Below are 17,399 nucleotides of genomic sequence, written 5' to 3'. Positions count from 1 at the left end.
TTCAGATTTGCTATCACAGGAATAAAGTACATTATAAAATAGAAATTGTAATAATATTTCACAATATTGTGGGTTTTACTGTATTTTCAAGAAGAGAAACATTGGAAAAGAGAAAACATATATCGTAATTATTCCAAACGTGAGACCGGTAGTGTATAATTGTTAAGTTTGAGCCCAAATAAAACATCAGTTGTGTGAAGATCTACAAATCCCAAAACTAGCACAGGCAGACGCGTTCAGTTACAGAAATGAAGGGAGCAATCAGCCCCACTTAACATCCCCAGGCAAAAATTATCTTGATTGAGAGGATTCATTTGACAAGCTCCAGCATTGATATTTTTGTTCACTGGGACTCTGTTTAAACAATAAATCTCCCGTTGTCAGATTCACAAAGGCGCACGACAGAAGCTGAGGTTATCCATGGGCTTGTAACAAGCTTAAATAAATTAACCTCTAGTCACAGTGGGCATAACACAAAGGGCGGCCCAGTCTTTCTGTAATGAGTTAGGCCGATGGGAAAGGAAGAGCATTCTGGGTAAAGAGAGGGACATCCACCTCCTTCCTCAATGGACCAAACCAATGTGGGTGAGATCACATAAGTATCACTTCAATGTATCATTCTGAGTGGAAGAGCTCCACTACCTTAAAGACAATTAAGCGCTTTGAGACCTATATATCAAACAACACAGGGACTATTGGATGAAGGGAGCCACAGTCATTTAGCATAGCTTCTCATCTGATGGAAAGAGGGAGGAAGTAGAACATCTGGGTGCAGGTATAAATCAGAAACGTCTCAAAACGCAAAGCTTGGTTCATTATTGCAGTCACTTTATGCTTAACTCAGGACCATCATTAATTGACCCATAGCTTTCATTGTCAACTAAGTAAAACGTCCATTGATCAGGAGGATCTGCGTATGGGGGAACAGAGTGGAAATGGCAGTAATGGTGGTAATGAATCATTCTATAGGCAGTCAATAAAATACCATCACAACCATGTGGGCCAATCTTCTTAAAAGTTCTTCTCCATCTCCATCTCTGTCAATCCAAGTCAGTGCCAAGACAGGCGCAAATGAAGAACCACTCAATCTTCCCGCTTAATAGTGTAACAACACACATTTCAATTTCCAGCTGACGAGAATCAAATAAAACAAACAGATATTCCATCACCAATTCCACTGGGATGACGTGACATTAGGTGTCATAAAATCATTGAGTACATTTTTTTTTTCCACTTTGTTGGCAAAGAACAAATTTTACAGAATGTATATAATTGCATTTTATTTTTATTTAATAACTGATAGTATTAACCAATAAATCCCACTGTATCATATTTAATACACAAATTTCTAAGGCTTCTAAATTATGAACATGATCAAAACTTTGCTTAAAAAACTGCTGTACACATGATCATGCCTTCTGTAATCTTTTGAATGCCTTTTAGTATTAATATAAAAATGTATTTTTCCTGCGAAATCTGTAGTGATTTTTATAAGTAAACGTAATAATAAATTGTATATTGTATAAGTTGTAATATTTCAAGAAGAACACTCCTTTCACAACATTTATTGATTATCCATAAATAGTTTTTAGAAAAATAATGTTAAAACGTGAGTATCAAATATGATACATTGGGCTTTAATGAACGTTTATTTGTAAACCTCTCAATAATCAATGTATTATATGTTTTGCAACCCAAAATTAAAAACTACAGAGCTTGAATCATAATCAGATTTTAGATTTAGTTTAAAAACAGTTGCATTTAAAAAAAATTATAATAATACAATTATATGATATATCAGGGTTAAACGTCCAACTGACAGCCCTAATTATTATTATTAATCTTATTATTTCAGAAAAACACTTTAGAACAGCAAGAATGAACAAAAGAAAGGCTGTGAGCTATGGCGGACTGACTTTTGCAGGACTGCCCATCACTTCCCAGGCTAAATCCGGTACGACAGCGGCAGCTCCGGGATTTGTAGCTCCCGCTGAGAAGGCAGATGTGCGAGCATCCTCCAGGCTTACCATAAGGGTCAACTTCACACGCATGGCCCTTGACTGAGGAGAGGAGACTGGTGTCACATACGCAATTAGCCATAACCATCTTACATGTAATGTAGAAGAATATATTATTGTATTAAAAATACAATACATTGTTAATCATTTACTAAAATAAAACTATAATAAATGTTCAACACTGCAAAAATTACAAATATTAATAACGTTTTATATGTTCCCAATTAGAAACAAAAACAAAAACCAATGAGTGTTTGATGCAGAACAGCAACAGCATGCCCGAAAGGCAAGCAACCGAAACCCGCGCAACTTATACTTTACCTTTTGGTTGACTGAGCTTGTGGTAAACCCGTATCGTTTTTGCATTTCCTATGCTGGTTAGCGTCTCCGGGTCTGTGACATTGAAGCGATTTATCCGTAAGATGTCTACCACCGCTCCACTGGAGGGTTCAGAGCGAGTTGCAAACAAGTAGTCCTCAAAGACAGCTAATCCATGCAGGTGTGCCACCTAGAAAAAGGAGCATTGACTATTTCAGGTTGATTAGAGCACTGAGAAGTTACTTAGGTAGGTAAATATTACCTTGCAAGCTCAACGGAAAGCAGAACGGCACAGATACAGCCCTTGATATTTCCCTTTGATTCAACAATCAAATTAGCCACTAGCTAAAGCTGTTATTAGACTTAATTTGACCTGGCAACAACCACAATCTTTATTACAGATTTTCAGATAAGCTGAAGGTGAACTGAATCGTGTTGATATGCATTCAGGCAGTTCAGGCAGGGTCAAACAGAGTGCATGTGTTTCTCTGGGGACAGCCTGATTCTGTGCAGGGATTCTAGCCTACATGCTACCTCTGCAAGCGACGTCTGTGTGACAGGAGCAGACTGGGACCACCGAACTCTGCCCACAAATACATGCACATTAAAATGTGCATTGTACTTCACCTAAACCTACAGGGAGATCATTCATCCTCACGTTCCTTTACAGCAGAAGGTAAGACTTCTGGAAAAATAAGGCTATTCCTATTTAAATTGGACACTTAAAGATGTTTGAAGTCAATTCTCACAGATGTCCATCACTTTAAATATGACTCTCTTTTTTTACATTTCATAATAATATATAAAAGGTGGTTTTCACAGTCAATCAATCAATCAATCAATAAATAAAAAATAAATAAAAAAATCAAATAGAAAATTGACATTGTGAAATATATAGACACATTTTAACATAAGTCACATTGTAATTGACCTTGAGATTGAGTCATGATTAAGAAAAGTTACAGCTATGAAAAATAAAGTCAACCATTCACAAGTTTGGGGTCGGTACGATGAAATAAATCTCTTATGCTAATCAATGCTGCATTCATTTGATAAAAAATACAGTAAAAACAGAATAAAATCTTATTCAAATTTAAAACTTTTTAATTTCAATTATTTGATTAATAGAAAGTTAAAATTTATTTAAAATAGAGATCAATGTACCGTAATGTATCCTTGCTGAATAGTATTACATTTCATCCAAATAAATTTAAATCAAAATTGCAACTGAAAATTAAATTGCAATTAACAGAAATAAGAAAAGTCACAAATAAACTGTTGTATTTGGTCAACTCTACCCATTTTAATTTAAATGTAAAACTATTTTACGCAACATTTTAATTAAAAGAATGCTAGAGCTATAAAACAAAACAAAAAAGGCATTTGGTTTGATATTGTTATATAATCAAAAATATGGTTTAAGTGTCCAAACACTTTGGGGGCCAATTTATGTTTAATGTTTTGCAGATGAACACAATGTACAGTACCGGTATATCACTGAATACAGTTGAGAGCAGTGGAGTGTGAGTAACCGATTAACAAATCATGCTTTAAATAAAAATAAGGGTTCGCATGGAAGGGCGCCTAACTAAAAAGGTGTCATCACATAATAAGGAACCCCTTAAAAAAATCAATGACATTAAAAAGAGAAGATACAGTTTCCAGGCCCTGCAAAATTTCACCTTCATTTGCGATTGAAATGAAAGGTGTTGTTAGCAACCCCTCACCAATACATCGTGGCTCACATTTAAGAGCACCATTAAACCAAATGCACCCACACCTGCCTGCATACAATAATCTGCTGCTCTGGCCTTCTACACTTTCAGACAGCGAGAAGATCTTTGGGTTGTTTAGCTGAGGTCTACTTTTGAATAATAATTATCCATAATTACCGTCCTCATAAGTGCACTTCAGGTAAAATATTCAAATGGTGAATCTGCTTCTGTAGCCCATGTGTCCGTTTAGACTAATTAATGCTAAAACTAGCGTGAGAAATTAAAACGCAGATCAAGCCACACAGATACAGTAGCTGCTGGGTATAAATAACCAATTAATACCTGAAATCAATCTGTGAACAACTGTCTGAGAAAATAATACGTTATTAATTCAAACAGCATTTGTTAAAATGTTATTTTCAATTGCAATTGTAATTTCACATACAGTACATAAGTTTGGGGTCAGCACGATTTTTTAATCAGGGGGGGGGGGGGGATACTTCTATTCAGCAAGGAAAGGTAAAATCGATAAAAAGTGACAGTAAAGACACTTGTAATGTTCCAAAAGATTTCTATTTAAAATAAATGCTGTTCTTCTTTAACACCAAAGCAGTATATTAGAACAATTTCTGAAGGATCATGTGACACTGAGTAATGATGCTAAAAATTAAACTTTGACATCACAGGAATAAATTACATTTTAAAATATATTCAAATAGAAAATACTAATTTCGAATTGTAATAACATTTCACAATATTACTGTTTTTACTGTACTTTTGAAACATATAAATGTCACCTTGAAGAGCTTAAGAAACTTAGTATAGAAGTCTCAATGATCCCCAACTTTTGAACGGCTGTAGTGTAAAATACATCACAAAGTCAAAAAATGTATCAAAAAGAACTCACTTGATGTCCCTGGATGATAGTGTGTCTGTTTTTGCCGTTGTAATCCACCATCTCAATGTAATCCAGATATGCGTCTGCCCAGTACACCAACTTCTTCACCAGGTCCAAAGCCACTGCAGTCGGCCGCTCAACCTTATAATCCACAAGTCGTGTTCTGTTTGTGCCATCCATATTGCAGCGCTCTAGTTTGGCTGTATTCCCATAATCAGTGAAAAAGAGCATCCTGCAAGAGATCATGAAAGAAAAGTTATTTTTTTTTAAAGAGGACCTGTTATACCCTTTTACAAAGTCTTCATTTTGTTTTTGCGGTCTGCTAGAAAAGCTTTTCATGCTTGAATGTTCAAAATGTACCTTATTTTTTCCACATATTTTTCATTAGCTATGTTTCCATTCAAAGTTGCAAACTTAATTTATGAGCAAAATTGGAATAACGCATAAAACCTTTGCGAATAAAGCACCGTTTCCAACCAGTGAGCCGAAGAGAACAAAATCGCCACTTCCTGATAAACTGGCGCTAAATATCACTAAGAAAAATGGAAGTTGCTGCAGTAGGAGAAGCCACTGTATATAACCATTTTGTATATAATAAATGACTTGTGCCACAGCGCGCAGACGAAACGAAATAAAGTTATCTTCCTTTCGGAGGTGGATAGCAGCTGTTTGGGAACACAGTCGAGTAACAGTTCTGGGAGGTAATTATACTCAACCACTTTGACAACAGACTTTGCTCAGGCATTTCAGAGCAACCAAAAAAAGCATTTCAGATGCTGTGCAACGGTCCGCTGGTTAGTCCAGTTATGCTGTCCCATCGCAGTCACATGACTTTTTTTGAAGCGCATCGAGGAATTTATACGGTAAATGTTTTTCCGTCGTAGTTTATACGCATGTTTAAAAATGAATAAAAAGTTTGTCCGACTCAATTTAGAGCATCATTTTTTATGCACATTTTTAGAATTTATGCACATTTTGGTGTTTCCATCCAGCATTTTTTTATGCGATATCCATAAAAATAGGTGGATGGAAACAGCAGTATTCTCACAGCACCTCTTTTCCAAGTCTGTCAGTAACACTCTGTTTAGTTCATGTCTCTATGAAACCCCTCCTTCCAAAAAGCGCTATGTGCTGAATCAGTGTGTTGTGATTGGTCAACTGCTTTAATGCCACGCCCCTCACTATAACTGTGTTAGATCCGGGGTGAGAAAAAGTGTGTCCTGGACATGGTGACAACACACTACTATAGAAACGAAAACGGGCCTTTTCCCCTTGATTTTGCATATGTCTTGGGCGGGAATTATTTAAATTAGGAATATTGTGACGTGTACGTTCCCAGAAATAACTTTAATTTCAGGGAGTTCAGAAACAGAACTTACTGATATAATGAAAATTTGGGGAAAAAAACGTAATAGGTTCTTGTTAAAACATACTGAGCACACCCAAAATGAAACTTTTCCATACGTACAGTTTGAGCTCAAGCATACGGTACACAAGTTTGGGACATCATGAGGCTGATTAAAATAATGACATTATTGTTATTTTTTTGTGAATGTCTTTCCGATTCATTTAAATGTACCCATTACTTTGACACACAATACAATATATTTTATGTGCAGTGTATTTTTCATCACTGGTTGTTCCTATAAGACTTTCTTTTTGTTTCCACCCAGAAAACATGTTGCCAATTAAAGCAAGATCTCATTAGTGACATGCATAAATGCATTTATCAAATGACACCATCTTCCTTTGAAGTATTTCAATAACAGTAGCCCTGCTAAAGAAAAAGGTTCCCTTTTTGCCCGTTCTGTGTGCAAATAAATTATTAAGCTAAATGACCAAGCTACAAAAAGCTACAAAAAGTCTGCCAGTGAATGCAAAGTGTGCTAGAGTGAGTGTTCTAGCTCTAACAACATCAGATACCTAGTGGCTGATACTGCAAACACATAATTTAATTAGGAATCTAACAAGGAAAGAGTTCACACGCAGCCAGAGGTCCCCAAGTGCTTAATTGCTCCAGAGAAGCAAACATAAAACATAAAGGAAATTAAAAACTTCACCGTAAGGAGCTTTTTATCATGGCAGATCCATCTCGTAGTCTGTTGTTATCCAGAATTCTTTGCAGCGCAATGTCAACCTTTCCCTGTAAGTCATTTCATTTGTCCCTTGGGGACTGCAGTCGCAGAACTCATTAAATGTTTCAAAGTCAGACTTTTAGCTGATTAGAATATTAGTAAAAGATGCAAAAAAAAGTATCTCTAAGGCTTTTGTTTTCTGACTCTCTTCAAATCTTTTGTTAGTGAAAGCTCAATAATTTAACCTTGTAATAGTGATGATTTCCTGCCTGCCAAAAACAAATACAATACAATAATATTAATAATAATAATTGGCTTCTGTAACACAAAGTTCCAGTACACTGTGGTGTTTTTTGCTTGTTCCGAGTTCCTCAGCCAGATTCGTTTTTTCCTTCACATTTGCATAAGTTCAGACCATAATACAGAAATCGATTCTACATTGTTTCATAAAGAAAAGAACAATTCATCCAAGGAAAAAAAAAACCTTAACTGCATTATTTTGTTATGTAACAAACAAGCTGTTCTTGGATTACAAACCAGATATGCGCTACTCTCAGTCCTCTGTCCTGCTATGGCAAAACCTCAGTCCGCCCACAGTCCGTTCACTGACTCTGTCTGATTCATATTGTGCACAAAACTGGAGAGCACATTTTCAATTTGGCAAGCTGCAAATGTTTATATGACATCTTAAAAATGCAACACTTCAGTAACAAGCCTCTTAAAGTAAAGAAATAAATACATTACATAATATAAATAATAATATTAATATAAATAATATAATAATAAAATAATAATAATAACAAACTACCATTCATACGTTTGGGTTTTTGTTTAAAAAAATGCTTTTATTCAGCAAGGGTGAATTAAATCGATAAAAAGTGACAGTAGAAATGTATAATAATGTATCTCGGTTTCCAACCTTGGAGAACACAACCAACTTTATTATTAATATTAGGGTTGCTCGACTATGGAAAAAATCATAATCACGATTATTTTGGTCAGTATTGAAATCACGATTATGTAACACGATTATTTCACATGACTTTGGAAACGTGTTGCATGTATTATAAAGACACCTTTCAACAATTCTTTAAAAAATCGAAATTTGAACATGTAGCCTATTGTACTTTTTGAAATAGACCTGCAAACTCACAAGTGGTGAAAAAGGCAGTGCTTTGCTTAAGTAAAAAAAAAAAAAAAAAAAAAAAAAAAAATATGCATTATCTTTCATGTCAGATTCTTACATTTGATCAAATTCAGTTTTAATAAAAAGAGCTGTTTAACAAAAAATCAATGATGCCTTTAAACAATAAACCAATAGGTGGCGGCAAGTGAGCGTCTTAATAAATGAATAATTGAGTCATTCATTAAAACGATTCGTTCAAAATGCTGAAACTAGTTCCCACAGGCCAATTAATGTCACATGACCTCCCCGGAGACGCCATCTTTGATGGCATAAGCTGCTGTGTTTACAAAGTTTTACAAGCAAATTTGAAATTTCGATTATTTCTTTCTGTTTATAATGTTACGAAAATCATGAAGTGACAGAGATTATAAAGAGACTCTATTAACACAAGACAGAGAGAGGTACTCTAGGAGTTTTTACACATGTGAGCAATTCCGAGCCTGGAAATCACTTTCTATCATTAACGTTAACTAACGTTATGTTAAACACTGCGCTTGGTGTTGCTTTTCTTTTCTAACTATTATCATCGGTGAAATAGAACAAAACCAGTCAATATTGCGTCTAAATTGCAACGTTAGGTGACTAACTCTGCTAACGTTACATATTAAACTAGGCTACTTGTTTATTAAACTATAAATTCAATGTAACATTTGCAATCGTGATATTATAGAACAGCTCCCTTAGTCGTGTTATGTTACTTAACTATATCATATATTATAAATAAAAAAAACTCCGCATTTTACCTCTGGATTTCTCCACTATCATCTCTCTCACAAATCGACAGGCAGCGCAGCGACCAGAAATACACTATCCATATTACCAATCGCTGTTTACACTGACTGACTGCGTTTCGATCGGTCGGGCAAGTAAAACAGTTTCACTTGAAACTTTTAAAAAATCCACTTTTCCCGGACAAGCAGACAAGTTTTAATGTCGAGCCCTGTGTTCATTCTCGATTTTTTTCGTGCTGTAAAGCGGAACAGATGATGAGGTCATCATGTGCGCTCGCGCTGCCGTTTGCTTGAACTGAAGCGCTACGCAGTGATCGAGCAGAAAAAGATCACGACTAAATTAGACAATTGTTATTGTCAAGTTTATTGTGCAGCGTGCTTGCAATTTATGACTGTGCTGAGAGTTTATGGCGGGAGGGGCAGATGTGCGCGTGTCATTCAGAACACAAGACAAAATAAGAGTGTTCTTGTAAAACAGAACATGACAAAATAATCGTTTTTAGCCTACTCGATTATACTATTTTGGCGAAATTCAATTAATTGCACAGCCCTAATTAATATATAATATAAATTATAATGATCAGACTTATTATTTGATCGAACAACAATTCTTTTTTTTTTTTCTTTTTTTTTTACAATGCCCTCACCCAACACGCCAACCATGAGGTAGAGTTCTACAGAACCACCCCTAAACCACTGCTAACAGACAGATGCAGAACCAGCCCTCTAGTTGCCATAGTAGCAAAAGCAAATCATAAAGATAAGGATGCTTTGCATATGTATTAATTAAAACTCTTTTGAAGGAATGATTCAGAAATGCACAGTGTAGATGAACAAAATCACATGTATAGCATCCTAGCAAAGATCCCCAAACTGGTTATCTCACATCAACTTCAGCATACTGTAGATCAACTAGAGCCTCAACAAATTACATCAGGACACTTTTATTCAAATTGGCGAGACATGCAAGTATCAAACTTTGTCTCATTATTTGATACATTAACCCTCAGTTTCAAAGACAAGGCTTAAGCCTAGTCCCAGACTAAAATGCATGTTTGAGCTGTTTTAACTGAAAGCAACATATCTTAAAATATATCAGTGCCATTGCTTTGTCTCAAAATGCACACCAGTAATGTTTTTTTTTTTCCTATGGCATGTTTATAAAAGCTGGTTCAAACAATGTGATAACTTATTGCTTTCCTGTATTCTGCTTCAGTTCTCTTTCCATTGCTCAACATGTATGTGTATGTTTGATTAGTCTAAGTGTTTAGTCTAGTTAATAAAGTCTTGTTTGCCTCATATATAAAGTTGTTTGTGGTTCATGCTCATGTACTGGAGTCCCTAATCATGCAGATTTTGTCTACATGCTCGGAGTAGTACTGTACGGTAAGACAGTTATTTCCTATACCCCAGAAATGAACATTTCTTACAATTAATAAACAATTATCACTGAGTGTTTGCTGGACGAACAGGTTAGTCGATTGTGGTAATTATGCTATATAAATGTAATTCTTATAGCTGATCTAAATATGTATAATTAATTACAACTATATTTATATTATTTGAATTACTTATTCAGATCAGGAAAATCATCTGAATCAGATCTTTAATGTCAAATATTACACCAAAATGAATGACAGAGGAATAAAGATGATAAGGTATCTGCAAGTTCAGTATCTCCCTCCTGCTGCATTACATGGAAGAAAAACCCTCACACAGCAATCAATGATATTATCCACTGATCCCCATTTAATCTGTGCGTTGGTTGGGTCAAATCATCTTATTTTTAATAGACACACATACAGTAGTTCAATCTGTATAGTGCACATTTAACATGTTAACTTGTGAGAACTGTGTATTAGGAAATGTGTTACTGTTATACTGTAGTTAATTAAACATTTCATTTTATTTTATTTGTAGAACTCAAATGAATAAATAACGACACTGAAGGCATTTTTTGTGTTTGCATTCAGCAAATTAATAAGCCAAGAGAGGTCATGCGTCATAGTTTATAACAAGGTTTTTTTGTTGTTGTTGTTTTTATTAATAGCTACTTTTATTATTAAATCCATATAAAATATTCTCCTGCTAAGTAATATAGTTAATTAGGATAATTGCAGACGTTGCCAAGCAGTGCAGCAACTTGCTGCAATTATAAATATAATCCTCATCCAACCAGAATCTAGAATTAGAATTAGTATTATACAAATATAAATGTCATAATTAACACTGAAGTTCAACAGGTCTAAAATATTTCCCACAAGCAAAACCGTATAAACTGTATGGTAATGAGAGGACCACCATGAAGCTTAATTTAAAATAAAATCCATAACCTGTGCATATGCTGTACATTTCTCTGTGCTTTAGGACTGAGTTTGTGTATTTGAGGCAAACATTTCCCGCCATTGTTCACTTTGCCGTGTATAATACTTCCTACATCTGATTCTAATAATACAAACAGATGAGACATGGATGCAGAAGATATTCTTCCAGTGAATGGAATAGTTGCATTTTAATACTACATAACAATGACCAGAGAATGATAAATCGACAATATTTTATGTATTTGTTTGTTTGGTGGTTTTGATAACAAACTCAATAAGCCCAGACAAACCACAAAGCACAATGGGAACCAATCTGACCCAAGCATACATCTCATCTGCTGTTTAAGACCTTTAGACCCAGGCTTTAAGTAATCACTGAAAGTTGACACAATGGTCCAACCCAAACACTGGACCGTAGGGGAATTTCATTACTGTAGAGAATGCCGAACAGAAAATGCCTCCCTGTTCTTTCACCAAGACAGATTACCAAACAAGAGGGTTGTAATAGTGGATGTATTGAGATTAGCACTCAGCTCTGTTTTCATTTTGCTCCGAATCAAATTCAAGTTTCACACTCTATGGTGGGGGAAAAAAATAAAAAATCTCTCACCCCGCTTTTTCAAATTGATTTGGGGAATTTAATTTAGACTTTGAAAAGCGAGGTTAAACCAAGTTCAGTCTTATTCCCTCTCTGGGATTTTTGTTTCAAATTAGAAAGCTAAATTTTACATAAAGCCTCTCCAGATGAGTAGAAGAGGACGGAGGCTACCTCAGTAAAGCAGAAGACGAGAAATTGAAAAATAGTGGAGAGAAAAAAAATATTTCACAACCACAAACTATGCACTTAGCGTTTTGTGAACTCCATCCATAACTACTGTGCCTCATGCTGAGCTACTATCACAAACCGCCCCAATTTCTTTTGTTTTCACTCCACCGCTCCAGGCTGACAGACCTCCTGTGTTTCCACAGCCTCCCTCACACACAAGCAGCTCCAACCTCATCTCGCCAATTACAGGAGGAGGACCAAAAAGAGCAGAACAGATATGTAATGTAGTAAACTGCACTTTGCTGAAGCCTGGAGGTTTAACCGCTGTGCTCCTCTCCCACAATCCCGGGAGGAAACTAGCTGGATGCACTGAAGGGCATGTACAAATGTGAAGGAGCCATTCCCGTGGGTTATGTTCATGTAAACGCACCAATAGCCTGTTTAAAAAAGCGTTTAAGTCGGTACAATTACATGCTCATCATAGACCATAAAAGGACACAAAAAGGCACATTCACAGTCAATGGAAAAGGAACAGTGTTGAGCTTGTTTGATAAGGGTAAAAAGGGGCGACTTCAAGATTTTTCCTAAACCGGATTTTCTGCATCAAGTCGGCACTGCGAGGTGAATAAGGGGATCTTTCAAAAACATATGGGAACCAGAGAAAAGCTCAAAACCAGAACCATATGTTTCTAAAGCCGTATCATACAGCATATGTAGTGCACACAGAAAGCTTCAACAATAATACAAAAACAAGGCAATGCTGTATCTTGCCAAGTGTCAATATTTTTTGACGTGGGGTTGCAATTAATAAAAAAGACTGAAACAAATGTTTCAAATGTTAACAAATGGATAACTTTATTCAGGACGGATAATATTTTATAATATTACAAAAGATTTAAAACAAATGCTGTTTTTTTGTTCATTGGCTCTGTGGCCCTTGGCCCTGGCCAGCGTCGGTGAAACAAACAAGCCCTGCACGTCATGGAGATGTAGATTCTCTTAACCAGCCTGTGATTAACATGATCGGACCATGTAATGAACAAAGACGTCAGGAAATGGCTAGGCGTCACCAAAGTCTCTTTCAAGGAAAGTCTGTTCACTCAGCAGCCATATTTGCAATGCCTCCTGGAAGCTATTTCGGGGATACAAGACCAACGCTATGTCCAAAATCGAATATTTCCCTACTCTATAGTATTAAAAAAACAGTACGCCAAAAGTACCTGGGCGACCGACTACTTCTGCCGACATTCTTAAGTGTGCATCCGCAACAGTGGTGTATATATGTTTATTTATTGATAACATATTCTTCTTATATAATAAAATGTGTCTTCGAATTAATTATTTAACTTCCACCCACTGAACAAAAAATTAATTATGCAAATCAGGTAACACCACAAACATGGCCAAAACATTAGAAAAAAAAGTGTTTTCAAGTGAACAAACATGAGTCTGGCTCTTTTAGTTGTAGAATGGATTGTAATTCCTACAGACCTTCTCTGCCTTACACAGTCAGCAATAAAACACCCCTTTAGCACTAAAATGCCAAACTCTAGAAAATTCGTCCCTCCATGCGTTCCTTTCAAACTCTCTTGAAAGGTTTTGAAAGACCACAGAGGGTGTTGATGATCACAGTAGAAAGAACACAGCATTTAGACTCAGAGAGATAAACAGCTGTCATTTCTTTTAAATACGCCTTCGTTCAGGGTAGTCAGGATTTCGTTTTTTGTCAGAGTCACAGCACGAAAACAAAAGGGATGACAACCACACACACCGAAGAATGAAAGTGAAATTGATGGCCTGGGCTCCCCTTGCAGTCTTCAGTCTTACTGAACACAGGCGCTACAATTTAGGTTCACTGGGCACAAGGCGTCTCATTAAAAAACCCGGAACAGAATGCTCTGCCTGTCCTTGCACTCTCATGAATAAATGGGACAAACTCTCTCCTGAATTCCTATTCTAAGCTTGCCGGGAATATTACCACAGCGCTCCTTTTAGGAGCTAATAACTAGAATAATCATGCTTCCCTTCTCTCCTTTGAGGACTCTTTGTGTTCCTTAACTCATTTCTCCAGAAACATTACCACAATCGCCATGCTGACTTGAGGGATCTGCCATCCCTTGTTTCAACCGTGGCTCTGTGGTGTCAAAGCAAAGCAAAACTTGTGTAAAGCAGAATTCTGCAAGGGTGTTCGAGACTGTGGGATGCTGGATAAATCATGGAATAATGATGACACTCCTGACTGCGGGAGTCGTAGCACAATCATTGTCAAAAAGAAGAGTAAATATTTAGCTCTGGGAACGGCACAGCCAAGAAACATTCGGGGGAAATGATTTCCTAAAATATTGTGATATATGTCAGAGGATTTAGCTCATCAAAAGCCTTGTCAAAGAGCAAATCTCGCTTCATGCATTTTCAACTCACCCCATTAGAGGATCCAGGGCGACTGCTTTAGGGTTCAACAGGTCGAGGTCTATGACTGTAACACACGTATCTCCATACTGGTTGCAAACAAATATCCTGTCACTTGCTTGATCCACAAAGTAAAGGTTTCCCGTGAGCCAGTCAAAGGCTAAATGATCAACGTCTGGAAAAAAGGAAAATGTGTCAATTGTGTCAATTTAAAAAAAGCAAGCTAATATATAAATGTGACTTATCATTAATGGCATGTCCTTGACTAGTCATTGAGAACTTGTGGCATGAAATGCTAATTATTCATATTCATGAGAAACTTTATTCATGAAAGCAAATAGTCTACATAGCATAATATTTCCAATGGTTTCAGTAGATATTCTATTGTTCAATGTTGCTAGTGCCAGTTTGCATACAGAATGAAACAGATTCTGGTATTTTTATATAATACCAATATATTATATTAAATATTAAAATGGCTAAAAAAGTATTCAAATTAAACACATTAAATAACATAATAAACACACTAGAAGGAAAAAGTAAAACAAACTGTGCATTATGTTTTTTTTATTGTTTTTTTTTTTTAACTGAAATTAAAAATGCCTGCCATAGACCATTTGGATGTTTGCAAACAGTGATGATGTGTTTTCTGGGTGGAGCCTACCTGGTGGCAGAAAATGACAGTTTTTCTGCCACCAGAATGTGAGCGCAGCTGCAGGAACATAACCGTGACATCTGGGCCACTGTTATTTTGCCAAGTAAGACACGTTCCTGGATCAACATATTTAGTTGATCATGGAACAGCATTCCTGTCTGAAAATTGTGTCCTAACTCTATCCCTCTATCCCACCAAAACCCAACCCTACCCATAAGTTATCCCTAACATCAGAGGGAAATTATAGGTGAATGACACTAATGTAGAAGCCTAACCATGGTTGTAAGCCTAAACTTGACATAAACTGTAAACGTGTCCCTCAAATCTGATTGGTTGGTTGGAAAGTTGTTCCAGGATTAACAAAGATGTTGATCCAGGAACATGTTGTACTTCGTGAACGTCTGCTCCCAAATGGTCTATGAACATTGAAAAAAACTAAAAGTGCCCCATAGAGTAAGTCATATTAGTACAAGTTGTTTATTCTTTTCAAAATCATAAACTTGAGGTCCATTAGAGGCTTTTAATGCACTGCACTAGAAATGCTTTGCTCATTTCAGTTCATGAAGAAATTAAGTCATGAAGAAATTAAGTCTTAGTTTAGACAGAGGCTATTATTTGGATCAATATCCCGAAATGAGAACATGTTCTTATTCTCTGATTCAAGACCAAAAATGAACAGACTAATTATTAAATGAGTAATAAATCATTTTCCATTTGAATCTTTTAATGAATCTTAATGGATACATTGTGTAGAATATACTATCCAAATGTGCATAAAGCACTTCATGTAGCGTTCAATAAATGATAAGCTCTTTTAGCATCCATACATCTTGCCTAGATAAGCACTATGCAGTCAAGCAGAACTTTATTCAGAAGGAGAACATTAGGTCTCATGAGAAAAGGACATTTTTTGTAAAACTTATATATTTCTTACTTCACATTAATGCTTGACATAAAACTGGAATTTAAAAGGCAAAATACATTTTAAATGGCATACAGCCATACATTTTGTCATCTCAAAGCACTCTGGGTGTACAGTTCATATGAAAGCACTATATAAAAGCCTTATTCATTATTTCACTGTCTTGGTCTTATCACCCATCAAAACGAATGCATCAGTTTTGTTGCACCATAACCTCAACGTATACCCGGAGTGTATAACATACAATCATACCGTGAGATTTTGAACCATACCGTGGAGATTCTGGATCGTCTTCACTTCCTGTTCTTTAGTGAAGCCGCTTGCTTTCCTCATCCTGGCACACCGAAGTTGTCCGGAGGACTCTGAAGATGTGACCCAGCAAACTGATTCCTCTTTGTGGTTGAAATCCAAGCCATGAGTCCCATTTGAGTCCAGTTGTTTGAGGGTTTGCAGACGAGACCCATTTAGGGCTGTGATTATAATATTATCCGAGCCTCCAATCAGCAGCGATGCAGGGTTTTCACCGGGTTCTGGTATAGATGGAAAGAAAAATAGTGACACGAGCATTTCCTAGGCAGTCCATGCTTTCAATGGGATAATAAAGGCTTCTGCGAAGGGCACAGGTAATTGAGAAGTATGTCTCTTAGGAAAGAAACCCATTTTTAAAAAGCAGCAGTCCATTGGACATTTCTGGTCTTATTCAGTTTTGCAATGTATTTTAAAAAGTGAAAGTGGGTATTATATTCACAATGCATTCATACTATATATATATATTTATAAAAGGGCTGTCAAGCGTTAAAAATGTTTAATCGAATGAATCACAATTTAGTCGCACATCAAATTCGCCAGAGAAATTCCCCCTAAAAATAACTTGGTCATTATTGTGTAAAAAAAAAAAAAAAAAAAAAAAAACCATCAAGTAGACATTAAAAAAAGTAACTTTAGAGATAAATATTTTATTTGATTCAACATAGAATTTATTATGCAAAATTTTACAATGACCATGCTTTTTTTTCCAGAAGGATCTGAATTGGTATTTAGATACATTTGCAGACAAAAACAGTTTGGTTACTAACATTCTTTAAAATATCTTTTTTTATGTTCCACAAAGGAGAGTTGGGCAAACTATCCTATATGATTGTGATTATTATGTTTTTTTTTATTATTGAAATGACACTCTAAATAATAAGCTAAAACTGCCAGTAGATGTCAAAATGATTCATTCAAGATGCTGATTCATTCAGGAATGAAGTAAATAGGCTTGTTTGACTTGAACCGGCGCTGCACAGACTGATCGGTGAATGGCATCAAATATTGCGAGAGCGATTAGAGAGCAGACGGACTCGATTGCTCTTGATTCGCTCTTGCGGTCCTTTGATATC

The 17,399-nt window shown here is 36.0% G+C and overlaps 1 protein-coding gene across 1 annotated transcript in view; it reads right to left on the bottom strand.

The window, feature by feature from the left end:
* lrp1bb (low density lipoprotein receptor-related protein 1Bb) overlaps positions 1–17,399 on the bottom strand; it is a gene marked incomplete at its 5' end in the record, with an annotated part of 305,396 nt that overhangs the window by 155,670 nt on the left and 132,327 nt on the right. Inside the window, 5 exons of the mRNA XM_079617452.1 lie at positions 1,917–2,060; positions 2,340–2,526; positions 4,959–5,181; positions 14,453–14,615; positions 16,290–16,547. Of these exons, the coding sequence (XP_079473578.1) occupies positions 1,917–2,060; positions 2,340–2,526; positions 4,959–5,181; positions 14,453–14,615; positions 16,290–16,547 (975 nt within the window). The remainder of the gene's footprint in view (positions 1–1,916; positions 2,061–2,339; positions 2,527–4,958; positions 5,182–14,452; positions 14,616–16,289; positions 16,548–17,399) is intronic.

The sequence above is a fragment of the Phoxinus phoxinus genome (genome assembly GCF_949152265.1).
Source record: "Phoxinus phoxinus genome assembly, chromosome: 7".
Taxonomy (NCBI): domain Eukaryota; kingdom Metazoa; phylum Chordata; class Actinopteri; order Cypriniformes; family Leuciscidae; genus Phoxinus; species Phoxinus phoxinus.
This window is presented reverse-complemented; position numbering and strand designations above follow the sequence as displayed.